The 27,198-nt window shown below is 34.1% G+C and overlaps 1 protein-coding gene across 4 annotated transcripts in view; it reads right to left on the reverse strand.

The window, feature by feature from the left end:
• The window catches only part of LOC125645464 (uncharacterized), a 202,610-nt gene that overhangs the window by 164,023 nt on the left and 11,389 nt on the right, over positions 1 to 27,198 (reverse strand). For all 4 annotated transcript variants that reach the window (XR_008795896.1, XR_008795897.1, XM_048871004.2 and 1 more), the window contains 5 exons: positions 11,636 to 11,881; positions 11,415 to 11,562; positions 6,849 to 7,018; positions 5,884 to 6,126; positions 2,659 to 2,830 (listed from right to left, as the gene is read on the reverse strand). Coding sequence is in view for 2 of the 4 variants with exons in the window: in XM_048871004.2 (XP_048726961.2) it covers positions 2,659 to 2,830; positions 5,884 to 6,126; positions 6,849 to 7,018; positions 11,415 to 11,562; positions 11,636 to 11,881 (979 nt within the window). In the remaining 2 variants the exon portion in view is untranslated. The remainder of the gene's footprint in view (positions 1 to 2,658; positions 2,831 to 5,883; positions 6,127 to 6,848; positions 7,019 to 11,414; positions 11,563 to 11,635; positions 11,882 to 27,198) is intronic.

Consider the following 27,198-nt stretch of genomic DNA (forward strand, 5'->3'; position numbering starts at 1 on the left):
AAAAGGTAACAATATTTATCAGCCAATCTAATTAAAATTAGATCTTTGATCCGCTCATGCAATCGCTTTGTGTAGCGATTGCATGAGCGGATCAAAGATCTAATCTTAATTAGATTGATTTATCAGCTAAATATATTGGCCATGAATTAACAATCCAATACATAACTACAAATGAAGCACATGTCATCCGTACGACACACGTGGTGTTAACTCTATAGTTTAAAACAAGAAAAATACTCTTGATACATCATAAAATGTTACTGTATGAACTTATGAACTTCTAATAACTCAGAGAGAAAATACTCGTATTAACAATACATAATACCTATCAAACTCTATCTATTTCACTCTGACATCGTAATGAGATTAAGGGGTCGTTTCAAAAGTTCATAAATAAAATTATCAAGCTATACGGTGAAAACCTCAAATATTACAATATAATGCATTGGACCTATATGCCCTTACGATGATACACAAACTGCAAATTCCCAGCAGATTTTTTTTCCCATTTCTTTATTTGTTTAATGTTTCCTTGAGACTTTTTAAAATGAAGATGTCACCAGCTAGCACTGTATGTGGGTAAAGTGCCACAAAATTTTACATATGCACAACCCCCAGGGCCATAGCAGTGACAGTTCTTAATCATGCCAATCCCTGTTGCAACACATTAACTCATTTTTAGGTCTCATCCTAAAGAACCATAACTTTTAATTTAAAATGCTGAACATTCAGCAAACGAGCAATTTTTACATCTCAGTTTTGACGCAGGCATATGCAGGGTTCAACCCAAGATCTTCTGACCAAGAAACAACATATTGTACTAAACCTGTGACAATAACATGTAGCAGTCTACAAAATTCGATTAAGTCCAAGGCATTATGAAAAATACAAGAATATCAGTAAAACTGATGGATGATTCCCAAAATGCATCTAACCAATGAACTACTTCATATGATGAATGACTCTCACAATGATTAATAACTGTTGAAATGAAAGTTTCTTTTTCATATATAAGGTATGTTGAATGATGTTGACTTTTACAAAATGACCTTGAGTAATGTTTGTCTGAAAGCCATTTCCCTATTACTTATTTGTGTGATATATAATCAATAAACTGTTGAAATAAGACACTTTTTCTTTATATAAGATATACGATCTGAATGACCTTTCCCTTTCCAAAATAACCTCGAGAGACCTTGGTCAAAAAGATCAATAACTTGAAATATTGTTGAAATGAAGTATTTTTTCATATATACATAAGGTATATGTTCTGGGTGACCATGACCTTTGCAAATTGACCTTGAGTGACCTTTGTCTGAAAGCCATTTGTCTAGTACTTATTTGTGTGATATAAAATCAACACCTGTTCAAAAACTGTTGAAATAAAGAACTTTTTACCTATACCCTATATGTTCTGAGTGACCTTGAACTTTCCAAAATGACCTTGGTCCAAAAGTCTGTCTCAAAGAATATTTGTGATTAATTATGATAAATTTCTGACGAAAGGTTTAGGAGATTGGAACTTTTATATTAAAAGCTATTGAAATAGGGAACTTTTAATATATGTTCTGAGTGACCTTGAACTGTCCAAAATGTCCTTAAAACAAGAGGTACTGTGAACAATGCTCAATAAGAATACCCCCCGCTTACCCCAATCTCCCAAAGGGTGTTGGTAATAGGTTAAAACTACCTCTTTTCTGAGTGTAAAAAACAAATGGCATGACAAACAGAACCATATTGCTACTTCGATGTCCAGTGTGCGTGACCTTTGACCTTTTGACCCCAAAATCGATAGGGAACATCTTCATCCCTTGGGTAGTCCATATGTATGATATGGTGACTGTAGATGGAAAGGATAACGCTTTAGAGCCCGGAAACCATATTGCTACTTCAATGTCCAGTGCGCTTGACCTTTGACCTTTTGACCCCAAAATATATAGGGAGCATCTTCATCCCATGGGTAGTCCATACGTATGATATGGTGACTGTAGGTGGAAAGGATAACGCTTTAGAGCCCGGAAACCATATTGCTACTTTGATGTCCAGTGCGCTTGACCTTTGACCTTTTCACTCCAAAATCAATAGGGAACATCTTCATCCCATGGGTAATCCATATGTATGATATGGTGACTGTAGGTGGAAAGGATAACGCTTTAGAGCCCGGAAACCATATTGCTACTTTGATGTCCAGTTCACTTGACCTTTGACCTTTTAACCCCAAAATCAATAGGGAACATCTTCATCCCATGGGTAGTCCATATATATGATATGGTGACGGTAGGTGGAAAGGATAATGCTTTAGAGCCCGGAAACCATTGCGTCTACAGACGGACAGACAGACGGACAACCCGATTCCAGTATACCCCCCCCCCCCCCCCCCACAACTTGTATAAAGACTTTGGTCGAAAAGTCCTTGTCTCAAGGAACATTTGTGATTATTTCAATTTCTGATGAAAGCTTTAAGAGATATGAGTGGCGACTACATGCTCCCCAGAAGTTCTTCGAGGAGCATAAAAAGGTTGTATAACTGAACCTACAATTATTTAATGTTCAGTTATCTGGCACAAAGATTTTGCAATCAGCTAAGCAGGGTGCAATTACAACATACATAAAGATGTGCAATAAAAATTTTAAATTTCCTAACAAGAAAAAACCTACCTTGGTAGACCAAGATTTCTGCAGAGAACTTCAATCATTTTCACTCCAGGGTGGGCAGCATCATCGCAAATTGTTCCCCAACTACCGTTAATATAAAGTTCCACTCTTCCCTCATAAAGTTTACTCCCACTGGTTGTTACAGTTGTTGTTAAGTTTGCAAGCCTTATCGGATCTATATCATGCAATTAAAAGAATGAAGGGTTTTAGTAATGAAATGAAGGTTCACTGTGTCATGGATTTTCCCATAGGTATGTACATGTATATGTAATACATGCGACTCTCGATGAATCGAACTTGAATCTCTCAAAGTTCTTGATCTCTCGAAGTGATCAGTCATGATTGTTTTCTTTATATAAATAAGTAAATCTACTTTTGATCACTCGAACATTTAATCTCTCAAAGAGAAATTTGAGTCCCTTACATATCTCATTGTTTTTCACTTTTGATCTCTCGAAGTAGTGGTAGCACACCATATATCTGTTTAGGCCCATTTAACTTAATTAGTAGATTATCATCTGGAGTCACACAAAAATATGGGGTGGGTGGGAGGATTTTATCGTTTAATTTTTATTTCCCCGAGAGAGAAAAAATAATGACAAAAGGCATCACACAAAGTGTTAATCAAGAATCCTTGGTAGAAGATATAAAACCAACATTTTGTCTGACTTTAATCATTCACTCGTGTCATCGGGAAGCAAGTTTCTTTGAAATCGTAATTTTTACGAAAATAAAAAAAAATTGGGGTGGGTCCATTTTTTTGAGGGGCGGGCGGGGATGACAATTTATCAATTAATCTTAATTGGCCTTATCTATGCAAGATGGACAGTGGGAAGTGTAAAAAAAAAATGTGAGGATGTTGTAAATATGCACTTCGGTTACTATAAAATCTGAACCATAATGGTCGGACCTTTAATTTCCAGATTTGACTCAACCTCTGATCTCTCAAACTCTTGATCACTCCAAGTTTGATTGTCCTTTCAACTTTGAATTATTTAGTCACCTGTATCCATAATGAATGTACATACATAAACACACATATACATATATATGAAAGCATGAAAATCCAATAACACCCTACTTTCTTAAAGGGACTGATTCACGATTTTCCCCAAAATTATATTTTTCACTTTTAATGATCAAAATCTACTGTCTAATATGTTTAAAAAATTTCACATAAAAATTAAGGTTATACATTATCACAGAAGCTCATTTTAAAGAGTTCATTGTTTGTTTTGTAAACAAAGATTGCGGTATGTTATTGTTTACGAAATTTTCAAAAGAAATGGATATCGATCTAAGTTTATTATAACTTTCACATTTCAAGCATTCTTCGGGTAAAATGTGTCATCTAAAAGTTAAAATGTGCGACAATGCAAAATTAAGATGCTTTATATTACGAAATTAATATTTCACTTGTTTGTTTGTTTACATAAAAAGACTCAAGTCTTTGTTTACATAACACATATTTAAGGCTAAAATATAGCCTTTATTCTTGCATTCAGAAGGTCAAAATTTTTGTTGTCAACATCAAATGAGTTATACTTTTGATATACAACATCAAAAATGAAAAAATATTTTGTTCAAAAATCGTGAACCAGTCCCTTTAAAGTGTTGGATCTAAAAAGATACAAGGCCAAACAGAAATTTATAAAAGCACTGAAAAGGCTACAACACTGTTGATTATTTAAACCTCAATTTTTCAACCATCATTCCATCCAGGTGGAATGAACAATGTAAATGATTTAACGCACATGAATCTAGGATAAATCCCAAGCTTAATCAGTTTCCACAGATGAGATTTCTCTGTTGTATGATTGATCGAAATGCACTTTGTCTCCCTTGTTGCAAGGCTCTGACCTTCGATTCCTTATTTTAGCCATAATGAGTATTCCCAAAATTGTGACTATTGTTTGACCTTCAAAACTTCAAAATCATGTTAAAAAATTATCAGAAATCATCACAAGTACAGATTTATACAACTCTATCTTTTTCATATTCTGGTCTCAAGATCGAAACTATAATTCGTTTGACCTTAAAAAGGGAAAATAAAGGGAAAAATATTGACCTTGAAAACTAGAATAATCTTTAAGACTTCTAAATCATGAAAAAACATTATTACAAATATTCATAAGTACAGATTCATATGGCTCTCTATGTTTTGATATTAGGATTTCAGGATTGCAGCTTTAATTTGTTTGACCTTGAAAACAGGAAAAAATTGTATTGACCTTGAAAACTAATAGAGTATCTTTTTCCTAGACTTCTCTCCCAATCATCTTTAGGATTGGTGATTTTAGTGCGAGATTCATTTGTTTATCAATTGGGTGTGTTGATCTTGTATTGTAATCATATTCTTGCAGTGATCATGATTAATTTTCATTGTTGGCACACTTTACCATATTCAAATCCACAATGGTATGAATTACCAAATAAAATTTTTAACTTCATCACTCCAAATCATTATCTTTCCACCATTTTATTTCACAAATCACATTGTTTTGGAAGTTTTTTCTCTGAATATGTCTTAATTAACTTCAATAATTTCAAAAAAATATTTCTATTCTCATCCTGACTCAGTGATGGTAAAATCTCTACACCATTGTCTGTAAACATGCTTACAACTAAGACAACCATTTTTCTTGATTTCGTATATCAATGTATCATTCTTGTTAACAATGCAGATTAGTAATATTTGTTGTTTGTGCGTAGTGTGCAGTACATGATATTTGTTTATGTAATAAATGACATGGGCTGAATCGAAAATTTGATGTTTAAATGACCAAATGGCATGGCCTTTTCAGTGCTTTTACACTATATATATATACAGAAATAGCAATGAACTCTTAAATGAACATAACTGCCCTAAGTGAAGAAATATTTAATATAAAGCACAGAAAATTTCACTTTATTTGGATACCCACTTCCGCCCCTACCCGGGGTTGATATATATATATATATATATATAATTATATATAATTACACACACACACACACACATATATATATATATATTATACATAGTTTATCCTGTAACTGCTTATATCCCCCTCCCCCCATCTTTATTTAATACTGACTAAATCTCTATACAAAATTAAGATTAATAATTTAACCATACAAATTTTCGCATTCTAGCAATTAAACAAAAATAGGCCATTTAAGTCCAAACTGTGAGCACTGAATTTGTAATGGAAGTATGAACATGATGAACATAAGACAAAAATATACCTGTACAACTGTAATTTTTATGAATGAATTCTGTTTTGCAAAGACATGTTGGTTTTCCTAATTGTGCATGGCATTCAGAGATTGTTTCATTACAGGGGTTGTTTCCCTGTAAGCAGTCACAGGTGGCGCCAGTGAATCCTGATTTACATTTACATTCTCCTGTTGAAGGATCGCAGCTCTCCGAATTCGTTTTGTTACAGGAACATAAATTGCACTTCTCTCCAAATCTCCAGTTTGGGCATGCTAAATAATAGAAGGTTTATCATTTTAAATTAGCATTCAGATAATAGAAAGTTTATCATCTTAAATACAAGAGATGTTTGTAAAACACATATGCCCCCTCCCCCCCACCTCCCCCCCAGGTGCAAAATTAAAAAGGGTTATACACACATATCATTTAATTGATAGTAGCATCATCAATTTGAAATATTGAGCTGACAATATCTTCCTATGTCAAGAGTGGATTGACCATGTGACCTAAAATTCAATAGGGGTCATATACTCCTTATGCTGTACCAGTGTACCAAGTTTGATGACTGTCAAGCAAAGGGTTCTCAAGATATTGAGCCGACAGTATATTCCAAAGTCCGATTTGACCCTTGAACTTTGACCATGTGACCTCAAAATCAAAAGGGGCATCTTCTCCTGAAAATGTACCAGGGTACTAAGTTTGATGTCTGTCAAGGAAAGGGTTCTCAAGATATTGAACGGACAGTATATTCCTATGTCCAGAGTAGATTGACCCTTGACCTGAAAAACAAAAGGGGTTCTCTTCTACTCATAACCAACCCACATATGAAATATCATTATGATCAAGTGAATGGTTCTCGAGATATTGAGCGGACAACATGTGGTCTACCGACCGACCGACATACCTCCAGGTGCAAAGCAATATACCCCTCTTCTTTGAAGGGGGGCATAATAATATATCATATTATATCATAGATAGCAATCAATATTATTACCTGAGGAGCACATTATTCCTACTGCAATGTTACATGACATTGCAGGAACCATGGTCATTTTACAATCAACAAGAGATGTTTCTGTACCCTCACACATTGTCTCAGCAATCTGATAATCTGGCAGGTCAGTTTTGGGAATATATTTGGAAAGAAATGCACTAGTATGTACTCTAAAAATGTATAAAACATTGCATATCATTAAGTTATTACATGTATGCATATTTTCAAAATTTGTGCATCAACATATTTTCAAACATCTGCATACACAACATCATGATAATTAAGACATATTTATTGCATGCTTTACAACAAAAAGAAAAATTAGCAATCTGCAAATAAATGTGTACTACAAACAAATAATATTATTATATGATTGAATAATTCCTAGCTCTCTCATTGGCTGAGATCCAACAATGTAGAAATCATACTACGTTATGTTTACCTGCACGTGACCTTCCAGGTGAACATAAGGAATTATTTTTTCCACATAGGACCAAAATTAGACCTTCCAGGTGAACATAAGGAATTATTTTTTCCACATAGGACCAAAAATAGGTCGTTGAAACTTACAATTAAAGTAAAGAACAATCTTGAAGGGTTTTTTAATCATTTAATCATATAATAAAACAATTATTGCTGTTTTTGAGGTCAATACGATGATTTAGCCACCTTCGAAGTACATTTTACAATATTCACCTTGCCCTTCGGGCTTGGTGAATATTGTACTCCTCAGGTGTCTAAATCATCGTATTGACCTCAAAAACAGCAATAATTGTATAAAGTGCACCACCACAGCACATGATACACCCGCCAAACGTTTATTCATTATAAACAGATAAAAGTGCATGACACAATATCATGTCAACCTTAATTGGTGCAAAGACTGCACCTATATATTTGCTTTTAGGTCTGAGGTAAAATCAAGATTATTCTTTGTACAGACCTTGAAGCCTGCTACTACACCTCCAAAGCATTTCATTTCGTTCCGTGCAAACCTTTCACCGTTCCATGCAAACCGTTCACCGTTCCATGCAAACCGTTCACCGTTCTGTGCACACCATTCAGAGTTCCGTGCAAATCGTTCACTGTTCCATGCAGACAGTTCACCATTCCGTGCAGATTGTTCAGAGTTCCGTGCAAACCGTTCATTGTTCTAGGCAGACAGTTTAGCGTATCGTGTATACCGTTCAGAGTTCCGTGCAAGAATCATGCCGTACATGTACATGCTCAAGCAACGCCCATAGAAACGTGCAGATCATTCAAACCACACCCTTAGAAACGTACAGACCGTGCAAAACATGTAATGCATTTCAGTATGGGATGTAGGACAGGTAAACATTGTTGGAAATTTGAGCAATTACTTCAAAATGTCGGGCTTTCAACAGTGAAATTCTGCAAATAATTGAAAGAAAACAGTTTATTATAAAACCACCAGGCAGAGCAAAATCTGATCCCATTCCATCCCTCTTGGTAGTTTCTAGCACATGCAGAGACATGTATATCTCTGGCCTCTGCAGGTTTTTTTTTTTTTGGTTTTTTTTTTGGTTTCTTTTTAAATAAAAAAACATTTTCATCAAATTGTTTATCGGAACTGTCTGCATAATGCAGAGAACGACCTGTGTATAACTGATAAATTCTATGTAAATTCTAAGGTGCTCTTTTACCACAATAGAGGTCAGCTAATCCAGGTACATGTATTAGAAATTAACATTTGTACAGAAGGTGTGAAAATCACCATCAGCGGGGTTAATTGAAATATGACAAAAGAGGTGTTTATATTTTTTGTTTCTCAAAAATGAATGCAGATGTTAGATCCGCTCGCATACTCACATACAAAGTTGAATCTGTTGATCATTACTGTAGTTATATAGTCATTATTTGTTTTATCTATCAATTTATATATTTGATTTACTTCTCAATCTATTTCAATCATACTTTGATGGTTTCTTTTTGTTTTGCATTTTCCCTTCTTATCCAAGGTGACAGATCCTTATCGACTGGCTAATACAAAGTCTAGACGCAACTCTCCCCACCCCTACCCCCAACCCAACCGCCCGAGAATATGTTGTCTGATGAGAAGTTATACCTGTTGTCATAAACGTATGTAAAAATGTATAGGTTTATTCAACATCTGTCTTTGAGAAGAGGCCTGGAATATACAAATTGCACATGTGTTTTAACGGCACCCAGAATGAATGTACAAAACTAGCTAAACAGACATGATTTTTTTCAATGATTTTAATAGAGCAATGAATGAATAAAGTTGAATAATTAATATTCCATGACGATAAAAATTTTGCATCTTTTTCTTTTATTTCTGAAGTTAAAGAAAATATTCATTTGTTTTTATTCCAATGTGTTCATAATAAAGTCATTGAGCTAATAATTAACAATGGAATTTACTGCTTCGTACCTGTGCAATAATTTTAAAATGGATCATTATCATTTTTTTCTCAACCATTTCTAATATCTCAAATATGACCATCATATTGAAACATTTCTTGTTTAAACTAACCCCAAGAAGAACCAAATAATGCTGAAAAAATCAAAGCGTGAAGGTCATGTCCACCGTTTCGTGCAGACCGTTCACAACCCTTCCCCACCTGAAAATGTTTCAATCTTTCCTGACGAGTTTTTTAAAAAAAAATCATTTTATCTGTTTTCATACATGTATATAAAATGTATAGGTTTATTTAACATTTGTCTTTGGGAAGAACCCTGGAATATACAAATTGAAAATGTATTTTAACGACACTCAGAATGAATGTACAAAAATAGCGAAACAGACGCTACCATTTCATATTCAGTTTCAATGAATTTAATAGAGCAACGCATCAATAAATGTTGAATAATCAATATTCCATGATGATACAATTTTTGCATATTTTTTTTTATTTCCGAAATTACAACAACAAAAATTCATTTGCTTTCATTCCAACGTGTTCATAATTGACCTAATAAGTAAAAATAAAATTTACCTAGTCATACATGAGCATGCAATCATTTTACAATGGATCGATCATTAGCATTTCTTTCTCAACCTTTTTTTAATATCTAGAATATTGCCATTATATTGAAACTATTCATAGTTTAAACTAACCCCAGGATGAAACAAATAATGCCAAAAAAGTTAAAGCATGCAGGCCATGCCTAACATTTCATGCAGACCGTTCACAAAGCGTGCAAGGCCTACAAAGTGGCCTGCATTTCGTGCGAAGCGTTCCGTGCAGACCGTTCAGCTTTTAGTGCAAACCGTTCACCATTCTGTGCAAGAATTGTTCCTTACCATTCCATGCAAGTAGTGTAGCAGTACGCTTCCGGGTCTGTAATGTGTCTATTGCATATTGCAATGAACTTGTCAATATATCTCTTGAATTGTTCAAATAACTACAGAAATATTCGAAAAGAATATTTTCATTTTATGACATATTTAGATAATATCTTTCACATGGTATGAATAACTTATTTTGGGTTGTACAAAGATTATACTCATTAATTAATCTCACACTGGATAGGTGTAACTTATCTCTAATCAGAATGATCTTTGAATCTCCAGCTGAACTCTGAAACACCATGACTTACTCCCAATGAGCTAATGGAATCTTTAATGGATAGACAGATTAAACTTCAAATACCGTCCATCAGCTTAGATTATCATTCCTCCATCTGTTCTGTGATGTGCTTGTAAAGTCTTTGCAAATTTTGTAGTACAATACTGAACATATCTAGATATCATTAATGTTAGAAACAAAATAAGTATTTATATCAATTGTTATGTAGCTAAATTTTAAGGGGGAGGGGGATATGTATTTCCTGATGTAATGATCATTGAACAAGTTTACCATATTACTTACCATTTTAAAAGTTTTAATGACCTGATTTAAAGCTGTAATTTACATTTCTATACAGATGCACAAATTGACAAAGTTTGTTGATTCTAGGACTCATATCTACACGAGCCTTAAAAAAGGGTTATGCCGTATATGGCAATATCATCTTAATTACAGGTCACAGTGACCTTGATTTAAGGCGCAACACACCTTCTTCTTAAGATGTATTAACTGACCAAGTTTGATGATATTAGACCAAATAACTGTCCAGTTACGAGTCAGACACGATTTTGCAATGTTTGGCAATATCGTCTTAATCTTAGTCACTGTGCAACCCACCCTCTACTCAAGATGTTTGAAAAAGTTTGATGATTCTAGGTTTCATAGTATCTAAGTTATGAGCAAGATATGAAGCGTGACAGACGAACAAACGAACAGACGAACAAACGAACAGACAGATGCCATACCATAATACATCCGAAATAATTACTAATCATGGAAACCAGTCAAGGTCTGGTAATTTTCAGCGGTTCCATTTTTAAAAATAATTTACAGGTCAACATCTATATTTACTGAACTTGAAAGTATTTATATCAATAAAAATACAGAAAAATATGAATAATGAATTGTCTTTCTTTGGTTTGTTGGATTATGAATTTTTTCTGCGATGTTTGTGACCTTCATATCCTGTTTATCAAACCAAAGAATTAAGGCATTCTGTTATGTAATTACTCACATCGGTAGACCGAGTTGTCTGCAAATAACATCAACAATTTCTGTATTACTTGATCTCATAATACACAGGGCATTCCACGTCCCATTATTGTAAAACTCCACCTCTCCAGTGTCATTGGCAGCTCTATCCGCAAACCGCAAACCAAACCCTGATGAAATTCAAATATGAGTATAAGACAGATTTACACTCCTTAACGCTGAATTTTGTACATACAAACTTACCATTGCATTTATTCTGTGATGTTGATGTTACTCCTTTTTTGCAAAGACACACTGGGTTTCCGTTGTCCATATGGCAAAACGAGGTTGTAGGGTTACATGTATGTTTTCCATCCTGACAGTCACAAGTCTCCCCAGAAAAGCCGGCTTTACACGTGCATTTTCCTGATTTATCGTCACATTTCTCCGTATTGTTCTGATTGCAAGGGCAAGGAAGACAGTCCTCTCCATAACGCCAGGCAGGACACTCTAGAAGAGACCAGAGTATATATACTTACAGTTACCATGCAGACTAATTATGTTTTGTAGCCTTAATTTATCTTTTCAATAACATTATTGACTCATTTTACTGCTTCTACCAAAATGACAATGGCAATCTTTAACAACAGGCCCACCAGCCACAACACTCACCTGATCGAGTCACCTTAATTGACAATTAATGCTTTTCTTCAGACGATTTTAAAGAATTTTTTACCCTATTTAATCCCATGACAAATTTTAACCCAATATCCTAACTAGGGCTGAGTATAATTGGTCAGAAAATTTTTAATACGATACGATATCAAATTTAACAATACACGATATATTGGGTTTTATCAAACAAAAAAACAGACAACAACAAAAAATAAAAACATAAAACAACTTCTCTTTTAATTGTTATTCTTCCTGGGACAAAGTAAAAGAAAAGAGAGAATTATAATCATTCACTGAACTTCAATCAAAGTATATAAATTCACGACTTTGTGCAGAGTAGCAACTTTTATTTTTTTCAATATGTCACTAAATCTGATTTATTATATCTCATTCTCATTATGAACTGACGCCGTTACGAACATACATGTACTTAATAGTCAACATCTCCATAGGCATGAGTTGTCTCACTGCGTTTATGAAAGGTGGAGATAACAGTGATCAATCTCATATAACTCCTATAAGGAATACGAAATAGAGAGAGTTGCACAAACACGGACCCCTGGATATAGTCCGATATACTAGAGGTGGGATCAGGTTATTTAATGCAATGTTGTGATGCCAGCGCAAATGAAATATTAAAAAATCAATATATGCACCCAGGGGTGCATAAGCCGAGTTGCATGGGATACATTGTAAAGTCAGGAATGATGTGGCATATTTATAATTGTGAAGAACTAATTTCAGTTTTAAACTTTTCAAGTTACTGTCCAGAAACCATATTTGTCTGAAGTTTTCAATCTAATTTTGGTCACTGTGACCTTGACCTTTGACCTTTTTTCTCCAAAATTAATAGGGGCCTTGCTTTGCTGGTATCCAACAATATAACCAAGTTTCATTTGATTCAAATTAAAAAATTTCAAGTTATTCTCGGGAAACTTTTTTTTAATTTTAAATTCATTTTCGGTCACTGTGACCTTGACCTTTGACCCATTTTCTCCAAAATCAATAGGGGTTTTCCTTACCTGGTACATAACAATATCTTTAAGTATCATTTGATTCGGATATAAACTTTCTGAGTTATCATCCGGAAACCAAATATTTCTGAAATTTTCATTCTATATTCGGTCACTGTGACCTTGACCTTTGACCTTTTTTCTCCAAAATCAATAGGGGTCTTCCTTTCCTAGTATCCAACAATATATCACAGTTTCATTTGATTCTGATTTAAACTTTCTGAGTTATCATCCAGAAACCAAATTTTTCTGAAATTTTCATTCTATTTTCGGTCACTGTGACCTTGACCTTTGACAATTTTTCTCCAAAATCAATAGGGGTCTTCCTTACTTGGTACCCAACAATATATCAAAGTTTCATTTGATTAGAGTGTAAACTTTTCGAGTTATCATCCAGAAACCAATTGTTGACGCCCAACCGCCCGCCCGCATCACCAAACCAATAGACGAGTTCAACTTTGTTGCAACTCGGCTAATTAGTGGTGATACGACTACTGCTGAACACAGATTGCATTTTGCTTGTTTGGTTTTTTTAAGGCTTTTTTTCATTGTGACATTTTGCATATATAATAATAGGAAGGTCGATCCCAATCATAAATATTGAAAGTTAATAAAATTAACTCAAATATGCAAAAAGATATATCGGTAGGTGTATCAAAGGTTATATATTATATATCAATACTCGGCAAAGACTTAAATATCGATATATATCGAGATCTCGATAATATCGGTGCACCCCAAATCATAACACACACACACACCCACCAACCTATATAGCTCCATGGGGTTGTGACTTATATATATAATTATCTGAAAATGAATTTACACAATATGGAAATGATTTAGTAATTAAGGCCTTAATTGCTACATTTGAAATTCCAATTTACCTATACATGTATGCCTTCATGTAAAACTTTGATTCCCTAGTCAAATATGAATCTGTATTACATTGAAGTACTTTCATGTTAAAATATCTAACCAGTGATCCTTGATAAGAAATTTTTTAAATATATTTACATTCCCATATAAAATTCTTGATTACCTATTTGAATCTCTGTTGTTGAGGTACATGGGAGATAGAAAGCTCACAATTCCTTGTTATGTATAAACAAGGCTCGTGCCATTTTGTTGTTTACACAAGTTTCATTTTTTTTTTTTTTCCTTTCATTTTATTCTGGTATAAAATATCACAGAATGTCGTGATCATAAATTTAAAATAAAAAATTGAAACCTGGCATAATCTATAGCAACAGTTAGAGAACAAGTACATGTAACTGTATGAACAACATATGATGTTATAACCTGAGGATAACCCCTTAAATTAGCTTATTCAAATGAGATCCTTATATGTATATAATAGATATGATCAAAAGACAAAAAAGAATAAAAATTACATGACTAACTATTGGAATTTTGGCAGGTTTAGATTATTAGTTGCATAATGCATTGAAAAATGACAAGCTTAATTTAGACATATTTCATAATAGAATACTAAAGTGTCAAAAAATAAGTATTAAACAAAATTGTTATCTTGATATACCCCTTGCTTTGCTGGCTATAATAAGGACTTTACAGCTTTTTAAAAACTTTGCTTACTTGCCAACTCTTTTATAAGATCTAAAGGTAAATTATTCCAATCCTTGACAGCATTGTCAAAAAACCAAGAAGTTTCTTTGCTTTTATCTTTTAAATAGGTATGATAAAATTTTTGTTGGTAACACTTCTAGTAATATTATTGTTAGAACAAATTGATCACAGAGACAATGTGGGGCTTAAATTACCATGAAATATATATATCTTAAAAATACATGGTTCAATTTATCTTCATTGAGTAGCTCGATCTCTAGCTGTCATCCACTAGCTCTTAATTAACATGCCCAAAGAATCTAGAATGTCACAAGAAATGCTGGCTCTAGGACTAAATTTAAAATAAATCCGACAACTTTGTTTTGGGTTACTTGCAATTTTTTTTAAGTTGTTTGCCAACACATCAATACCATGATGAACATGCATAATCAAAATAGCATTGTTAAAGCAGAACATAAGGTCTTTCTTGACTGTAAATTTAGGCAAGATGCATTTCTGTACAAAAAATGAAGTCCAGCACTTTACCTTTTGTATAATGCTTGAAACAATATTTTCACATGAGAGAAACTTATTCATACATATACCTAAATATTTAACACTATCAGATCCTTTGATTTCATGACCAACACATAGAATTTTAAAACTTTTAACATTTTTCAGTTTTTGGGGTGGTCCAAATAAAATGGTTTCTGTTTTGCCAAGTTGAAGAGACAGTATTATCTACAAGCCATGAAGAGCAATTTTCCATAACATTTCCTAGTTTATGTGCAATATGGCACCAGGATCTCTATGAACATAAAATACAGCACTACGTATCATTAACATACAAAATCAACTTCCAGTCTGTCAATACCTATAGGTTAAATATACTAGTTTTTAAATTTCCTTTAAAGCAATTTTTTTTCAATTTACAAGTTAATTCTGAACACAATTAAACAGTTTCTAGTATTTGGCACAATTTTGTTTTAAACATGCTATTTTCTCTTAAGCAAACTATATGTATAAACAAAAACATATGGCACATACAAGCTGGTCTTGTTTACTAATACCAAAGAATTGTGAGTTTTGTATCTCACTTGTAACCCAAGAACTGATCCTTTAGTTAATAAGCATTGTAAACAATAAAAATGGAAAAATAAATGAAAAGTTTTAGCTCAAATTGTGTCCATGCCCCTTTAATCTACACTATCTGTGGATGTTTGCATATTATTTTTTAAGATTTTTAAAGTTTTTTCCTGTATATTAAATTCCCATAAAAAAAACCTATCATGGCCCCACCCTACTCCACAGGGCCATGATTTGAATAAACTGAAATCTGCACTACCTGACAATGGTTGCATATTATGGATATGACTGGTCTTGGCTCTGTTGTTCTTGGGAAGATTTTTCCTAAATATCATAATGTAAAACTTGGATCCCAAATTGTAGCCCCACCCTATACCTGAGGTCCATGATTTGAACAAGTTTGAATCTTCACTCATTTTAAAAGGAAACTTTCACATAACTTTTGATTTTTCTGGTCAAGTGGTTCTTGAGAAAAACTTTAAAAGATGCAACTAAATTTTCACTTTTAAAAAAAATTTATCTCCTCTCTGAAATGGATGTGACCCTTCATTTGAACAATTTTAAATCCCCTCTACCCAAGGTTGCTTTATCATGGCAAGTTTGATTGAAATTGACCTTGTGGTTCTGGAGAAGAATTGAAAAATGTGTCCCTTAGCCAAAATAACTGGAAATTTTCCATTGAAATAAAATTGAAAATCAATTGAAATAGCAGTTATCATTGAAATACCAGTATTTTATCAGTGATTTGCTTTTGGGGCTCATTAGAACAGTTATTTCATGACCATTGAAATACCTGTTTTTGGATAAATATACTTTCAATACCTTAAATTTACCAGTGAAACACAAGTTTTTCTTAAAACTTGATAATCAATGCTATAAATATACATTGTTACACCAGTTAATTTCTATTACAGTTTTTCTGTTTTCAATGGTGAAGCATATCTTAGTCTAGTCAATCTAAAAGTTATATAAAAGTTTCCATCCTCTAAACCTTTCATCAGAAATTGATATTGATATAATTGATCACAAATTTTCCCTGAGACAGGGACTTTTGGACCAAGGTCATTTTGAAAAGGTAAAGGTCACTCGGAACATATACCTTATGTAAGTAAAAGTTTTGGAAGTTATGAATGAATATTGACACCAAAATAATCCCCCCCCCCCCCCCCCCCCGTAAAATTAAAAAAAAAAAATTCTAGTTAATAATTCTCAAAAACACGGCACCCCCCCCCCCCCCTCATCCTTCATTTAAAATGATTCTGCGTATCAACGTAGTAACCCAACCCCCCCACCAAATGCAACGTACTTTATAATGGGTGGCTCCCCCCTCCCCCGGCCACTCTTTTTTATTTTTGTAGTAGTGAGTGGGAAGATTAGGTAGAGGTTATGAGTATTGGCCCCATTTATTAAGTGACTCTCTCTCTCTCTCTCTCTCTCTCTCTCTCTCTCACGCTATATGATTTTCAAAGAAGTCGATATCGAGAATATTAAAATCTGGTAGACCCCCCTCTGAAAAAACAGTAGATTAAATAGATATCGGTAAATCGGCTGTTTCTTTCAACACGATTCCTGGATCCGCCCTTGATCCTCTTGCTTCTTCAGGATGCTGATCGCGCAGACTCCACATGACGTCATTTAAGGCATTTGAATTTCTTTCAACGCGGAGTGTTGGACGAGTGAATATATTTGATCAACATTTTTTCAGCGATATATTATACCGATGACAGGAAAATAGAAGTGGTCCATTCTAAGAAGTGAATCGGTTGGAAAATGCAAGCAAACATTCACAACTTTCAACTTGTTGTATAGAGACTGTGACAAAACGTAAGCTACTTGATGATGCGTGGGGCGGGAGAGTTGGATTCAGAGACGTGATGTCGACTACGATGTGTGTAAACAAAGGTAAGCATTTCTTTCGTATAAATTTCAAGTGCAATCACATGGGCCTGTCACGAATTTGATCCTTCTCTATATAGACTATACAATAAATTATAGTGCGGGGGCCTAAATTTTGCAGCCCTTCACCGGCAATGGTGACGTCTCGAGAGGGAAGTAAAACATAGCGCAGATTTCAATTCACTGCGATGATTTACATGGATGTCGTTAGACGAAAATATCGAGATTAAAGATGTGTTTCTTAATTAGATCTTAGGAGTCTGCAGTTTTATCTGTAAGGGTGTACAATATAAATAACAAACACTAAGCTCTTCGCGATCGAAGCGACAGGAATGTAACCCAATTTTGGCAAAACACAACACGCGGCCCGGTATGATTTAACTAAATATGACAGTGGAAATGTCCCACCTGATTTCTGGAACGACCACGGTAAATAACGTTGACAATTTTGATTTAAGAAACATCACAATGTGTAATATACATAATATATTTTTGAAAATGCATATTTCTAGACTGTCCTGACTACAATTTTATTTCTACATGTTACATAAATGTGGGGAAAAATACTCGTCTTATGATTCTTCTTTTATTTTATTTTTTATTTTTGTAGATTAAGCTTGATGAATCCTACAACCTGTTAATAGATGCGAGCAAGATTACCAGGCGGCGCCGGACTTGGACTTGTTGCTGCATTATTTTACTCCGACATATCTGGCAGCACACTCGACAGCAAATAGAATACTATACTGCTATGTAATTCAAGGTATAGCAGACTATGAATCCTAAATCATATTCAATATTAAATTTGGGATATTGACACAATTTGAGATACAGTTGTTGTCTTCGGACAGGCTGCATTTTTAAAAAGTTTCTTGACTGATAAGTTCTATAGTATTTTACAAATTTTGCCCTCAAGTCAATTGATAAGCTTTTCCCCTTTAGAATTTATTAAGCTATTAATATAACAATAATACACATGAAATATCTGATCTGTTCATGGATTTACTATATTGTATCTTGTCAAGTCAAAGTCAACCACTGTCATTTTACTACTATGTTTTATTTAAATTCTTTCTATTGTTTTATCATTTCCTTTATAGCTCTTGCAGGTCTTTTATTAGTGTATTATCAATGATTATTAGTGCAAGCATTGCACAGCACATAGAAACTATATGTAAATATATATATCTCTGTGTGTGTGGAGTAATTACTGCAGTTCACTACAGCTCGAAGATCTCGTTATCTCTAATTCATTAAACTTAAATGAAACCTTTTTATTTTACAGAATACTTACAAAAGCAGTTCAAATGTGATAATGCCACACCCCTCATAAAAAGAAAATGCTTGGACATTGCCAGAAGCCCGAAATTGATTGATTCAGTGTTGCAATGAATTTATAGGACGTGTAAGACATGAAATCTGCAAAATGGACTTTTCCTTGTTGTGCCTACATTTCTTAAATGTTAACTGTAGCACACTCGTGCTTGTTGCTCCAATGGAAGCAGCCATTTCGGGCATAGTAAGATCCAGATTGGACCAGAAACAATTTTTGTTCCGGAATTTAAAAGCAGTCGGGGGTTTTGAGTCCAGGTCGGTCGGGCAACGGGAAACGGACATAAACTTGAAGAAACAGGCTTTAGAGGAATACACCAAGAAAATGTAAAAATGTGAAAGAAATTTGTATTTATGACATATAATACATTTTGATGTATGCTTTCATCATTTTGTTGATGGCAGTGATCAACTGTTGAATGTTCAAGTCCAGTTTTATATTTTCTTAAACAATGTTGTAGAATAAGCAGTAAAAAGACTGTGCATTTACCTGATCATGTACCATTTGCTTTTCAACTTTCTATGTATGTGTTTTTTGCTTCATTCTATTTTGTACAATTCATGAGTTTGCATAGAACATGAGTTGGCACACATGTGGAAATTTGTTTTATTGGTATTTCAAATGCCAAGTACAAAATAATTTGACTTGTAGTGGGTTGTGAAAACAAAAAATTGATTCTATTTTTCTTTATTGTTATATTTGTATTTCATAACATTGTCAACAAAATTTCATTAAGCAGTTTTTCCTGTTAATAGTAAATAATTAAAAAAAAAAAGAAAAGATTTTTCAATGGATTTTTAATGTATATTTATGAACTATTATTTATTTTTCCATTGATTTTACAGTTAATTTTGATGTCATTTAACTGGCTCAAGCTCATTTACATATTTCGCTTATTTCAATGAGGTTTCAATTGAGTCTCAATGGAGTTTCACTGTATTTTCAATGAAAACTGGAAAATCACTGGCTCAAGCTCATTTACATAATTCGCGTATTTCAATGAGGTTTCAATTGAGTCTCAATGGAGTTTCACTGCATTTTCAATGAAAACTGGAAAAACAATGCTTTTTCTAGGTTTGAATTGTATTGCTAGTTTTATTTGAATTTGTGATACTGGTATAACACTGTTCTTTCAATGGTCAGAATAAAACTACAAAAGTAATGGAAATTTAATGCCATTCTTTTTTCTAAGGGTAAGTTTACAGAGGCATGAACTGACGCACAGACACTCTGACGCTGTACAACAGGTGATCAGAAAAGCTCACGTGAGCTTATAGCTAAAAAGTCTTGCATTTACCATGATTAAGTTATAATGATATTGTGAATCTCTGTGTGTAGTTTGATTTTCCTCCTCAGAAACAGTAATAATTACTCAGTGTTACACTAAGTCACTTAACTTAACATCTGATTGTCTACATGGCTAACAACTCGTTTCCAACAGTGAAAACAAATTTAAGGACCTGTACATATAGCCCCATTTTGGCACACTGTATCAATTCTTATGTTGTCCATCATACATTGTTAGTCTTTATAAGCTCTACTCTTCTTAATAGTTTTAATCAAAATGACCCATTATATATAAGCTTATACAATATAATGTATCTGAAAATCTCATTGCAGTGCAGTTGAAATTTCCCCCATGTAACAGATTAAAATCCATGATGTCCTACATGGGACAATGGTCTACATTTTACCCTTACGTTTTATGAGAAGAAAAACTTAAAAATATTCATTTACATGTACATGTAGAACTACATGTGTATATTTCAAAGCAAAGATGTTAAACTACAGCCAGTCATAGCCTTGTGGCTCCTGAGATCATGTTGTTCAACACAAACTTGAACTGCACTGATGTACATTAAGTATTAACATGTACTTGCATATTAACTTTAAAAATTCTTCAAATATGCAGCACGATTCTTTGCCTAGCTTCGTCCAAAATAACAAGATACAGCTATAGAAATAGTCATAATTAACAAACAGAATTTTTATCATGTTATTTTTATTACTCCATATGAAAAATTGAATTTGCTGTTGGTATGACATAACTTTTCTTTGTTTCCCACCACATTAGTACATCCTGCGTAAGTTCTGTGTGACGTACCGCGAGTTCCCGACAAAGAACATGTGGAATTCGTAAACATGGACTTTTAATCAGTCAAGAAGGACTTCATCACAGGTTTGTGAATGATGAAAAAGAAATGAACCACAACTTTAGTGAAGTTGATTTAAATGATTTTGGGCATCTTGGATATTGACTTTAATCTACACGTTATGGAGATTGAATTTCTTGAGCAACCGAAGGGGCACTTTTCTTGATAAAGGTCCATTAATATCATGTAAATTCCCCACGTTTATTATCAAGAACTTGTAAAATGATTAATGTAAGGCTGATATTTTATTATTCCCATCAAAGACAATGTCTGTAAACCTTTTTTTCAATTAAAATTTCTCTTTAGAGAGATTGAAACTGTGTATGTGTTTAATAATTTACCCTGCTGCTCCATTTGCCTGATCATTAAGATATACGGCTCACGGCGTGTGTGACCAGTCAACAGATGAGGCTTACTTCTCCCAAAAGTTAAGGCCAAGGTTAAAAGTTTTTCAAAAATAGATCCTTTCAACGGCGAGGTCAAAAGGTAAAAAATGTGCTACTTAAAGAAAGGTCTTGTCAAAAGGAATACATATGTGATATATGAAAGCACTATACCCCTATCCATTCAAGAGTTATGGCCAAGGTTAAAGTTTTTGCTGACTAACAGACAGATGAACAGACCAAAAACTCCTCGATTAAGGGGGCATAAAAATATTTTTAAAGATTAAACACATTTCCACTATACATGTATCCTTGAGCCCCACACTAAAGCCTTGTATCCCTGGCCCAGGGATGAAAAACTTCACAATTTTAGTAGACAGCTACATGCTTTTTATAATCATGCATATATATAGTACATTGTACATTTTCACAATACAGATGTAATGAAGATATTCTGATATGAAATGTATTTTCACTATATACCCATTTGGGCACCACCCTAGAGCCTGACTCCAGGCCAAGTGGGTCATGGATTTCACAATTTTGGTAGAGGAATCCATGCTCTTCATAATTATACAGACAGTTTTTCATAAAGCTGTATGTGCTTGAACAAATGCATTTTCAGTATATGAGCAGTCTGAGAATTTAAGGGTAGACCGATAGACCGCGGCTATGCCAAATGAATTCGGGCTATGCCATGTGCAAATAAGATATCCTGAACACAGGTGCTTGTGGACAGGACTTCCGGTAACCCCCCCCCCCCTTCTTGTATTTTTAAATGTTCAATTCCTTGGGTATTTCAGACGTATTTTTGATAAAATATGTAACTTCAGAGTTTATGTATTTCAATGGAATACACAAATCTTGCATAGAAACCGTTTTTAAAAATATCATATCACCGATCATAATATATATTATGATCGGTGATATGACATTTTATGATCGGTGATATGACATTTTTAAAAACGGTTTCTATGCAAGATTTGTGTATTCTATTGAAATATATAAACTCTGAAGTTACATATTTTATCAAAAATACGTCCGAAATACCCAAGGAATTGAACATTTAAAAATACAAGAAGGGGGGTACCGGAAGTCCTGTCCACAAGCACCTGTGATCCTGAATTGTCTATGCCAAATTCTACATGTAAGAAGCAACAGAATAATCATGACATGTGTGCATGTGTCAGAGATAACGTACATAAAATAAATATTTTCCCTTACAATCGTCAAAATCTATTTTTGTGACCTGCATGGATTTTCCTTCCGTTAATTTTAAAGTATATGACTTAAGTGTCTAAGCGGTTTGAAGATTATGACTAGTGCTATAGACAAATTGTTCAGCGTATGATTTGTATGTCTTTAAATGTTGATACTTTTTTTTAAAATCTGCATTGGTGAATTTTATTGGGATCGATTTTGAAATTAAAATTTTCCTCAACAATATAACTAGAGTTGTTCTTTTTTCTTTATTTCCCAAATATTCAAATATTGTAAGAATGTCAAAACAAAATAATATACATCCAACTTAGCAAAATAATTTTGAGGTGACGGTCAACAAACGCTGTGTAAATGATTCCGCAGTTAAAGTATTTTCAAGGCGCAAAACCTGGCATTAAACAAAAAGGTGTCAAACAAACAAAACAATCAGAACAAGAAAATCGCAAGCTATATTAAAAAGAAAACATGAATTCAAGCCAGACTGGCAGAACGGACGAGTATGGTTGAAGTTTGAGGGGAGAGAAATGTGGTGCATTCCCTGCAAGGAGTTTTGGTCTAGTCTATGCCAAATGCCATAGGTCTATGCTGCATCAAAAAGCCATAGACCTACTGTCTATGCCATTTAAAAAGTTAAACTCTCAGACTGTATGAGCCATAAAGCCCCATCCATGCACCAGAACCACTGACAACCCAGCACCCCTCACATTCTACAGGCCTGACCTGCCTATCTATAGATACACTGACAACACAACACCCCTCACATTCTATGGGCCTGACCTGCCTATCTATAGATATACTGACAACACAACACCCCTCACATTCTACGGGCCTGACCTGCCTATCTATAGATATACTGACAACACAACACCCCTCACATTCTACAGGCCTGACCTGCCTATCTATAGATACACTAACAACACAACACCCCTCACATTCTATGGGCCTGACCTGCCTATCTATAGATACACTGACAACACAACACCCCTCACATTCTGCAGGCTTGACCTACCTATCTAATACTATAGATACTCTGACAACACAACACCCCTCACATTCTATGGGCCTGACCTGCCTATCTATAGATATACTGACAACACAACACCCCTCACATTCTACAGGGCTGACCTGCCTATCTATAGATACACTGACAACACAACACCCCTCACATTCTACAGGCCTGACATGCCTATCTATAGATACACTAACAACACAACACCCCTCACATTCTATGGGCCTGACCTGCTTATCTATAGATACACTGACAACACGACACCCCTCACATTCTACAGGACTGACCTGCCTATCTATAGATACTCTGACAACACAACACCCCTCATATTCTACAGGCCTGCATGACCTGGCTGTCTATAGAATGGCTGACAATGATCTTGCAAATTTTTTCCACCCACAAATTACCTGTCACATTGATGTTCAAATTAACTTTTAATAAGCGTGACATTATAAGTACAGCACATGTACTGATTTTACTAGCTAGATTATGAACTTCACTTCATGCAAGTGGTCGGTCGTCTCAATTTGATGTAAATTGTGAAGAGAAAAATTTGTACCAGTAGAACAAAGTTCATTGTATCTCATGATATTGAGTAGATTTCAAAAGTACCACTTCATAATTTCTACTTAGGCTACCTTAGATATTCTGTAAAACGCACATCAACAGTATATAATCCTGCTCTTATCTACCGTACTCTAAAGTAGGGCTATTCTTTTCTAAGAGTTCTTGAATGACACAAAGCATTCAAAAGTTTACAAGTATACATGTGTTTTTGAGATGTACAAGAGCAAGCTAGGTTACACTGCTACATATATGTCCTAACTATTCTAAGTAATTGGTACTGTGATGTAATTGTAACACCATGTTAAAATTACTTGTGTATAAATTGTTTTCTTTTTTTTAACTCTGTGAAGGTGTTAAAGTGATCGGTCAGCTGCCTGGGATGGAATTGCAGGCTGTCCAGCACTTATTGACCAAAAAATTAAGAAATTTTATGACTAATTTAGGCCTATAATCAGGAATTTTAAAACTAAATTAGGGCAGTTTTAGACATTTAAATGGACTTACCATTGTACAATTGACAACAAAGAAACTCATAAAAAATACTCTAAGTGCAGGAAGGGCATATCTTCCAGGGTTCCATTGTCTCAGCTATCATTGGCTGTAACCTGAAATATACAGAATGATGTAATCATTTTCTTCGTGAGAGACCCACATTCGAAAAAGAAGATTGTTTACTTATAGAATTTGAGAAATTGTCCACTAGCTATATGCTTTAATAACAATCAGTGCTTAATTGATGTGGCCTCCCCTTCTAGCGACCATATTTTCTCATTATTATTCTTTTTTAAAACTTTTGTTACATTGTACAAATATGATTTGTTTATAATTTAAACAAATGTCTCCCCAGCTCCCCAAATCGAAAGTGCTCAAAATTATACCCCACCTCCCCTTAATGTACTGCATGGTATGGAGGAGAAAGCAATTGAGCATGAACATACACATTATAATTATCAATTGCACTTTTTGCATTGAGTAAAAAGATAGAGAAAAGATTCAACATTGATGTGACCAATATTGTTGTATAATACAAAAATAATGACTGTTATATTGAAGTACAAGTAGGAAAGAGAACATAACCCTTGTACATGAAACAAGAGACCCATGGGCCATATCCCTCACCTGAGTCACTGGCCAATATTCAAAGATTTTCCCTATATATTCGCATGTAAAACTTTGATCCCCTATTGTGGCCCCACCCTACCCCCAAGGGGCCATGATATCAACAAACTTGAATCTGCACTATGTCAGGAAGCTGCCAGGTAAATTTAAACTTTTCTGGCCCATTGGTTCTTGAGAAGAAGATTTTTAAATGACTTGATTCACCCTATTTTTGCATTTTTGTGATTATCTCCCCTTTGAATGGGGCATGGCCCTTCATTTAAACAAATTTGAATTCCCTTCACCCAAGAATGATTTGTACTAAGTTTGATTGAAATTGGCCTGCTCGTTCTGGAGAAGTAGATTTTAAAAATTTGTCAGTGTATTTTCGCTATTTCATTATTAATTCCCCATGGAGAATGCCGTTGCCCCTCTCTTGAATCCCCTTTTACCCAAGAATGATTTGTTCCAAGTTTGGTTAAAATTGGCCAAGTGGTTCTGAAGAAGAAGATAAAAATGTGAAAAGTTTGCGACAACAACACCAACGACAGACAACGGGAAGTTTATATCAGAAAAGCTCACTTGAGCGTTCAGGTCAGGTGAGGCAAAAAAATCTATAAAACACTCCTCTTTGATCCACTGTAAATTGTAGAAAATATTAAGATTCCTGGGTGTAAACATCATTAAGTGATAATGAAATATTGTACAAATTATTTCAAGGCTATCCAATAATCCATATAGAAGGAGAAGTATTCACAAGCTATTTTACTCCCTCCATCCCTCTTAGATCCACTGTAACTTTAAGGATAACAACTGGATCCTCTTGTCCTGACAATATGCACATCTGCACATGACAATAAAGCATTGTACCAAGTTTAAAGTGTATTGGATAAGCCATAGAGGAGAAGAGTTCACAAGCTATTTTACATCCTCCACCCCTCTTAGATCCACTCTTAATTTTTAGAAAAATAATTGGATCCTCATGTCTCGAAAATATACAAATCTACAAATGGCAATGAAGCATCGCACAAAGTTTCAAAACTATCAGTCTGATAAGTCATACAGGAGAAGTGTTCACAAGATTTTGTGACAGAAAGTACAAAAACAATGTTTCCCACTGGAAGAGGGTAGATATAATAACGTATTGAGTTTTCTACTTGTAAACACATTAAGCACTGACTATAAGTGTATATAGCTAGCAGATATTTGCACAATTTAACTCAACAGCAAAATTATCAAGTACACAAAATAAGACACAAAACAATGTCCGACTCTACTGAAAATGTAAATGCATTTACACAAAGCCTGTAAAAAGGAAATATTTATCTTTATATATATCTAAATATGTGTACTGCAGCCTGCATGCTAGACTTTCACTGAAGGATCAGCATGAACTTATATATCCTTCAGATAATATTCATTGGGAAATATTGCTTAAAAAACTTAAAGCATTGCTATTCATACCTTAATTAACAGTCACATCTTGATCACAAAGTCACAACCAATAAACAAGCTTGACACATGGATCCACTGGTCAACTGACTTTCACTGCACAATCTGAATAAGATCTGCAAACTATATTAAAGGGGCATGGACATGATTTGAGCTAAAAAAAAAAAAAAAAAATCAAATTTTACCTTTCCATTTTTACTGTTTACAATCCTTAACTTAATAAACTAAAGTATTTCTAATGGTCAACCAAAATTTGAATAGCAGTTGTTGAGTTACAAGTGAGATGGATACAGCACTCACAATGTAAACAACTAATGCTCGTGCCATGTTTTTGTTTATATATAGATTGCATGCTTAATAGAAAATAGCATGTTT

The sequence above is a fragment of the Ostrea edulis genome, chromosome 6 (assembly GCF_947568905.1).
Source record: "Ostrea edulis chromosome 6, xbOstEdul1.1, whole genome shotgun sequence".
NCBI classification, from domain to species: Eukaryota; Metazoa; Mollusca; class Bivalvia; order Ostreida; family Ostreidae; genus Ostrea; species Ostrea edulis.